This window comes from Geospiza fortis, unplaced genomic scaffold (genome assembly GCF_000277835.1).
Source record: "Geospiza fortis unplaced genomic scaffold, GeoFor_1.0 scaffold147, whole genome shotgun sequence".
NCBI classification, from domain to species: domain Eukaryota; kingdom Metazoa; phylum Chordata; class Aves; order Passeriformes; family Thraupidae; genus Geospiza; species Geospiza fortis.
The window spans coordinates 290769-298371 of NW_005054372.1; the positions used below are offsets into that span (position 1 = coordinate 290769).

The 7603-nt window shown below is 47.2% G+C and overlaps 1 protein-coding gene across 1 annotated transcript in view; it reads left to right on the plus strand.

Moving 5' to 3' along the window:
- The window catches only part of NAT8L (N-acetyltransferase 8 like), a 32264-nt gene extending 24751 nt beyond the window's left edge, over positions 1-7513 (plus strand). The window contains 1 exon segment of the mRNA XM_031060064.1: positions 455-7513. Coding sequence (XP_030915924.1) covers positions 455-822 — 368 coding nt within the window. The 3' untranslated portion in view covers positions 823-7513.
- Positions 7514-7603: the final 90 nt, after the last annotated feature.

The following is a 7603-nucleotide window of genomic DNA, read 5'->3' on the forward strand; positions in this document are numbered from 1 at the left end:
TACTGAATAGTGGCTTTCTTGAGTGATAATTAAGCAACTGGTCAGGCCACACCTTGAGTCCTGTGTCCAGTTCTGGGGCCCTCAACATAGGAAGGATGCAGAGATGTTGGAGTATGTCCAGAGAAGGGCAGCAAGGCTGCTGAAGGGTCTGGAGCGCAAGTTCTGTGAGGAGCATCTGAGGGAGCTGGGGCTGTTTGGGCTGGAGAAAAGAAGGCTCATGGGAGACCTTCACATATTCTACAAGAGCCAGTTGTAGCCCCTGTGCATTTTCCTTGGGAAAACAGCATTTCCTTCAGGCTGTCAGGGAAAAAGAGTGTTTGTTCCTTATTTATGGAGGTCATTAGTCCCCAGATGTGACGTGGTTTTGGACCCCAGGCCCTGCTCCCAGATGTGTGTTCGGCAGTGGGCATTTGTCCATCGGGGGTGACTCCATGTGCTGCTTTATCTCCCACAGGCTCCTGCTTCTGGGTGGCCGTCCTGGACGGCAACGTGGTGGGGATCGTGGCAGCGCGGGGCAATGAGGAGGACAACACGGTGGAGCTCCGGCGCATGTCCGTGGATTCCAACTACCGCGGCAAAGGCATCGCCAAGGCCCTGGGCCGCAAGGTGCTGGAGTTCGCCATGCTCAACAACTACTCCTCTGTCGTGCTGGGAACCACGGCCGTGAAGATGGCAGCCCACAAGCTCTACGAGTCCTTGGGCTTCAAGCACGTGGGTGTCGTTGAACATTACGCCCTGCCAGGGATGACGCGCTCCTTACTGGAGAGAATGTTTTTCCAGGTCCGCTACCACCGCTACCGCCTGCAGCTGCGGGAAGAATAAAAAAAACCCCCACCAACCAAAACAAAAAAAAAAAGTATTTTTTCCCCCCTTTCTCCCCCTTCAAAAATAATAAATTATCCTTCTATTTCTCATCACCATTGATTTGCCAATTTTGGGTTAGAGTTTTTGTACCCTCACATCACGTTTTGGTTTGCTCCGTTCAGCTCAATGGGCCGGCTGAGCAGCGCCCCTTCCTCGCATGCTGTAGGTGGTGGTGCTGGGAGCCCTGCAACCCAGCGGGGCAGAGCGGAGCAGCGGCCTCTCCTTCCCAGGTACCTCTGTAAAGCACAGAAACTTACTGCAAAATAGTTCAACTGCTCTGGTGTACATAGTCCTCTCCTTTTCCAGGTGTAACATAACATAGTGATGCATTCATAATAGTGCAGAAATATTACTTGAATGCAGTTTTCAGTATTTCACGCACCAGTAAGTAGAATATGCATTCCTCTTACCGTAACCTACTGGTTAATAGTTGTCAGAGAAAAGGCGGGGGGTGCACCCTGCCCCTCCGCCCCAACCCGCTTGCTACAATGCATGAAGAGGGAAGCGCACGCACTCAAACACATCGCACTGCCACCACGGCACTGGTGTTGCACTTTTTTTGGATGTGCCTCATTCTGCCAAATGTCTGAGAGACCCCGGGTGCATCCGGTAACCACGACTCCGCTCCAGCTCCCCCTCCTTCCTAAGCCAGCACAGACTCGGACCGGCTGAACTGAGCCCCATTGTACCATAGTGTGAAGTTAAGATCAAACCTAAGCATCCCCTGCGCTGTTCCGTAGCCACACGTAACCTGCAGTCCTGGGCCAGACTCCGCATGTGCGTTGGACTTTCTCTTTGCTGCCTTTTGGGGTTTTTTTTTTGTTTGTTTTCATCTTATTTTTAAGGGTTATTTTTTTGTTGTTGTTATTTTTAGTTTTGGCTTTTGCTGAATGGTGTCGTTGAGGTGTAATGGAGGCTGCAGTTCCTATGGCAACACATTTGCACATTAATGTGCACGCCAAATCTCACCACTTCAGAGAAGCAACGTGTGACAGATAATAGCATTTTGGGGAGCACCAGGGTGGGGGGGAGCGTACTTATTATCTTAACCAGCTGCTTGTTTGATAAATGTAGATGGCCTCACTGCAGCCTTCCATCAAAGGTAATTAACTGCTTTAATGATGTCAGATTTGTGAATTGTACAATGCAAAAAGCAATGCAAAGCAGATTCGGCATGTGTCTGTACCCGGTATGTATGTACAGTGCCTGCCAACTAAAGAATAACCAAGACTACAGCTTCTTCTAGCCTGAGATATCAACTTTTATAACTTATTTAAACAAATAGCAACTTTGCATGAATTACATCTTGGGGACAAAGAAGACTGATAGGTTTTAATTTTTAAAGCGTGGTATCAGAGGTATTACAGAAAACCATTTCTGGCTGCACTTAATTTTGGGCGGGTAGAGGGGTTTGGCTCTGCTAATACATGTAAAGGGAAAACCCCTTTATTTACTGGGAAAAACAATTGTAATTTTATGAAGTATTATGTGTGTGGTGAGGGGGGAACCCCCCCGCCTCACTGTGCTGAAGTTGGTGAAGGGGTAGAGCATATGTTAACCACGCTTGCAAATAGAATGGAAGAGTCAGCAGGAGAGCTGCAGAAGGAAGGAGCCTTGGGGTGTGGGGAGAGGACAGGAGCCCTGGGGCAGATGGGGGGACAGACAGCACAGACCTTGGACATGGGGTGCTGTCTGTCCCACTCCTACCACGAGCTGCCCTTTTCTCTCCAGCCAGAAGCTTTCCCAGCACTGAGATGTGGCTGGTGATGCTGATAGGGGGCAGGGGGCTCAGCCCATCCCTGCGAGGGCCATGGGCCAGGCACTGGTGCTGGGGATGGAGGAGCTGTTTGGCACAACCCCAGCTGTCCTCTCATTGCTTGGCTTGGGCTCAGTCCAGCCTGTGAGGAGTCGGAGGGGCAGAGTCCCAGCATGTTCCAGCAATAAGGGGGGTAATGAGGATGGTGAAGGACACTGTAGCAAGACACCATGAGTTTAATTAACAAAATTTCTCTATGGGGCACTATATTTTTAAAAGTCTTTCTATGCTGTACATTTCTCCTGAAGCTGAAATAATGTACTGTTGGTAGGGGTTCTTGTATAGTGTACAGAAATCGGCAGAATATTTTCTTGCTGCATTCAGTGATTTATTAAGCGAAGTAAAACAGACAAATATGAAGTGTTAGCAAAAGTTGAAAGAAAAAACACAAAAGTTTGTGCCTTTTTTAGTTTATTTTTCTGTTGCTATATAATCACTGCACTAAAACCTTTCCAGAGGGGTAAAAAAAAACAAAAAGCAAAAACTAGTCTCTTAATAAGGGAGGAATATGTAAAGTCTAAATTGAACATTAACTTTTTTTATTAGGCTATTTAATTAAACTAATGTTGCTGGTTTTATTTGATACCTGTGCCTTTGAAATAAAACTCCACATCCTGTCAGAAAATCCAAACCTGGAATAAATCCCACCAGATTCCACAGACACAGAAGTACCATCAGGTTTACCAGTATTTTCTTCTAAAATGTGTAAACTTTACCTGATGATATTACAGTATCTGATTGTAATACCTGTTGAGTTTCCTGGGGAAGAGGTGCTTTGGGAAGGTGTGGCTTTGGGGGTGCTGTCTGCATTCCTCCCCAGCACATGGAAATGCACTGATAAGGATTGAGTTGTTGCCACTTGGCCGGTAGCTGCCAAGAAAATTTATTCCCTTAATGCTTCTGCCAGTTGCTTTGTGACCAGGCTTTTTGGAAGAAATCCAGCTGGTTGCTCCCAGCTCTCCAGCCAGGACAGCTTGTCTCTGAAGGAAAGGGCTGGCTGCCAAATAGGCTGGGATTTGCTCTCCTTGGAAGATGGTGCAGGCTGCCAGAGCTGCATCCCTGGTGGAAGCAGTGGGACAGGGGTGCTGCCGAGGTTGGGCTTAAAAGCACCACATGATACTGTTGTTCTGTCTGCATTCATGGGAAGTTTCCCTAAATGCCATAGCTCAGGCACAGCTCTGGGGTCGGGGGTGCTGGCTTCTGCCCATGCCAGGCTCACCTGCTGCCAGGGAAGTGTGTGGGCAGACCACAGTGCTGCTCACAGGGTGACACGGTGAGGTTGAGCTGCCTTTGGCAGATCCATCCCTCTGCTCTGCACCTTTCAGGGTGCACTGGTTTAAACAAAGTGCTTGGAAAAGATCAGCACAGCCCTTTCTCTGGCCCTGAGCATCATCTCTTGACTCTCCCCATCCCAGCTCAGGGCTGGGTGGGTGAGGAGCAGCACAAGGTGGTTGTGGGATTGGTCCCAAGCAGATGAGGTGCTGATCTGGAACTGCTGCCAGTCCTTGAGTCTTGATTCCAACAGAGACCCACATCAGTGTGAGATGGGAGGGGATTTTCCTGACTGAGTTTGGGGGTTTCTCTTTCCAAGGACAGCATTGGCAGGAGACACTGCTCAAGTGTCCTTTGCTTGGAGGGGCTTGGGACAGAGCCCTTGTTCCCTGAGGAAAGCACTAGGTGTCATGTCCAAAAATTTAAAAAAAAGAAAAAAAAAAAAAAAAGAAACAGGAAAGAAGGGAAAATTTGCATTACTGTGGCTGAGATCCACAGCCTTGGGGTTGTCCCAGCCCTCCAGCACAGCCTGGGCCATTCCCTGTGGAGTGAGTGAGAACTCCCTCCACATCCTGAGCAAACTGGCATCTCAAGCACATGTCAGATTTGGCAATAAGCTCTCTGGGAAGCTTGGCCCCTAAACAGATCCAGGCTGATAATGCTAAGCAATCAAACCAACAAAGAAAGTGGTTCCTAGTCTGACTTGAAACCCTTAAATTTGTATTTGTTGTAAATTCTTGCTGTGTTTTCCCTCAGTGAAGCAGACAGCCCCTGCAAGATGCTTAGGAATGGCACCTGTGTCTCTGCTGGGAGATGCAGAAAAGTCCAGGGCATTGCCATCAGTGGAAAGCTGTTCTTTCCCCTCCCCTCTGTCCCTGTGTGGGATGCTATCTCTGAGAAAGCCTTTACCTTTCTCCAGAAGTGATCCTGCTTCGTGGTCCTGTGCAGGGTGCAGCCTGCAGAACTCATTTCAGAATTGCCTTTCAGCAAATGCAGGGGGCAAATGACCCTGGGGACAACCCTGGGGTTGTTCCAGCCTGTGTTCCTCCCCATGGGAAATGAGGATGATTCTTCAGGTCATACTGTCAGAATTTGAGTCCCTGGGGAGGGGAGACAGGACCAAGGGTCAGCAGAGGCTGTTGGGGCTGGGATGTGCCTGCTGGGGTCCTGGGGCTGCTCACCTGCAGCAGGAGCAGAAAGGGTTTGGTGCCAGGGCTGTCCTGGGCCCTGTCCTTGCTGTGGCCACCTGGAAGAACAGAAAGTCCCATGGTCAGAATTCCCCAGGAGCTGTGGCTTTGCAGAACCTTGTCCCAGTCCTTGCTGCTGCTGGTGCTCGCTGATCCACGCCCGTATGTGATGCAGGTCTGCCGCCTTTTAATTTGCCAGATTTGCTGGCAGAGGTGCAAATGGATAGAAACTGCAGGGACTTCCAAATTGCCAAACACACAAAGGCAGGAACCAGCTCTGGTTACCCCTGAATTAACAATCAGTGTGCTGGGGCCTGTGTTTCATTAGTGCTGGTGTGATGCTCTTGGTATGCACTCTACTTAAAGCTTAATAAAGGCATTTTAATTGGACACTAACTGGAGCCTTGCAGTGGAATATACTGCACCACATAATGAAAATGAAGTTATGCTAAGTGTTAAGTAAGCTTTAAAATGCAAAAGGAAAATTTTCTTTTTTTTCTCCCTCAAAATAGATCCACATAGAATCTTGAGGAAAAATTGGTGTGCTCTTGCATCCCTCAGTCATAGAGACTATGCAACAGAGCTTATCCCACCAAAACCTGCTACCTGAATGGTGCTTGGGAGTATCTTTCATAGAAAATAAATTAAGAGAATAATTTGGATTAACCGAGAGTTTAGTCAAAACACAGTATTGTTTAAAATAACAAGCTCCAAGTCAGCATTTGGAGTTTGATCACAGTTAAAATCACTGTTCAGTGCTGTCTTTGTATTGCACAATGATCACCTGTGGGAGAGAACATGCTTTTAACATCTAAATAGTAGAAGACAGACCTAGTGAGACCAAGAGCATAACAAATACATAATGCAACTGTAAATTTATTTACAAGTAACACGTTTGAATGCAGAAGCAGCTACTCCTATGTAAGTGTAATGAACTTACAGCTAATATTGTTTCCAATTTCTTTTCCTCCAAAGCTTAATCCTTTTGCCTTGTAATATGTATATTTGATTTTTTTAAATGTAATTAGGTTTAACAAAGCATCAGTTGCTTTGTGAGTTGTACTTATGATTGTGCTGGGCAGTTAGCTTTAAGCAGTTTGTGTGCTTGTGTTATTTTATTAAAGCAAAAGTCTTCTTGAGACAAATGCAGTAAAAGAAAAAATAATATTTTTGGTAGTGTTAAGCAGATGTGTGGTATGCATTTGGAAAATGTCCAATGTCAATTTAAAAAAAAACAAAACCAACAACAAACAGGCTAAATTGCTTCCCAGAACTGCTTGTGTTTAAAGCAGTGGCTTACTCACTCATGTCTAAATAAGAAACTTGGATTCCCCCAAACAGCCTCTTACTCTGCATCTCCTCCCCGTTGTACAAGACCAATGTGAAATGAGTCTTGTGTTTTCTATGTTCAGCATAGTATGTACTGTATCTGTAATGGGAAGTGGCTACAAGTCCTCAAAGAAAAACGAACATACTCTAAAACAGCAATAATTACCACTGTAAAGCAAAAGAGCACGTGGGGGAGAGCCCAGGGAGATGGTTCATGAAGGTGATGCTGTTAGGAGCACACTGTGTGTGTGTTCCTAAGGGGTGCTGTTGCACCTGGGGAGCAGGATGAAGTACAGGGGAAGGCCATCAGTCTCTGGAGCTGGGTGTCACCTTGGCAGAGAACCTGCCCGTGTGGGGTCCCTAGAGCTGGGTCATTGCCAGCCCTGATGCACTGCAGGCTTTTCACTGCAGTTAGGGCTGAGTTACTGCAAATTCCATTCCTGGTGGGAGAGACAGACGTAAGGAAGAGCTGTCAGAGTCACACAGAGGAAGGTGAACACTTACTGCCACAGTTTTGTACCCCAGCACATTCTGCTACTGCACTTCTGGGGCTCAGCAATGGCAGAAAAGAGAATCATATGCTCCCATTTTCTGTGGAGGGAAGCAGGAGTCAGCTCTGTTGGAAAGCTGTTTGCTTACCATCAAGGTAGCAATGCAAACCATCCCCAGGCGTGGCAGGTGTTAAGATGGGTACAAGTTATCCCTTGGTGTGCTTCAGGCTTTTGAGCTGCAGCCTCCCCAGCGTGGCCCACGCAGCCCCGGGAGCCAGGCAGCTCTCCAGGGCCAGCAGGGTGACCTCAGGCAGGGGCAGGCCGGGTGCTCTGCACAAGTGACTTGTAGGTACTTAAGTTCTGTTCCTGATGGCCGCTGTAACTGTGAAAATTAACCAGACCTGCTGTGATAAATTTGGTTATATAAGGTTTATTTGGTTAATTTTTTATAAGTGAAAACTGAAAAGATGAAAGAGAATTGTAATATGAAAGCAACTGCTGTAAATAATGTACGAATGAATAAAATCTAAAACTTATGTCAGTTTTTTCCTAAACTGTATTGCTGTCAAGTTACTGATGTGCAGATGGTGCCTGCATCTTTTCCAGCTCCCCAGCTCCAGCTGGGCAGGCACCACTCATTCCTG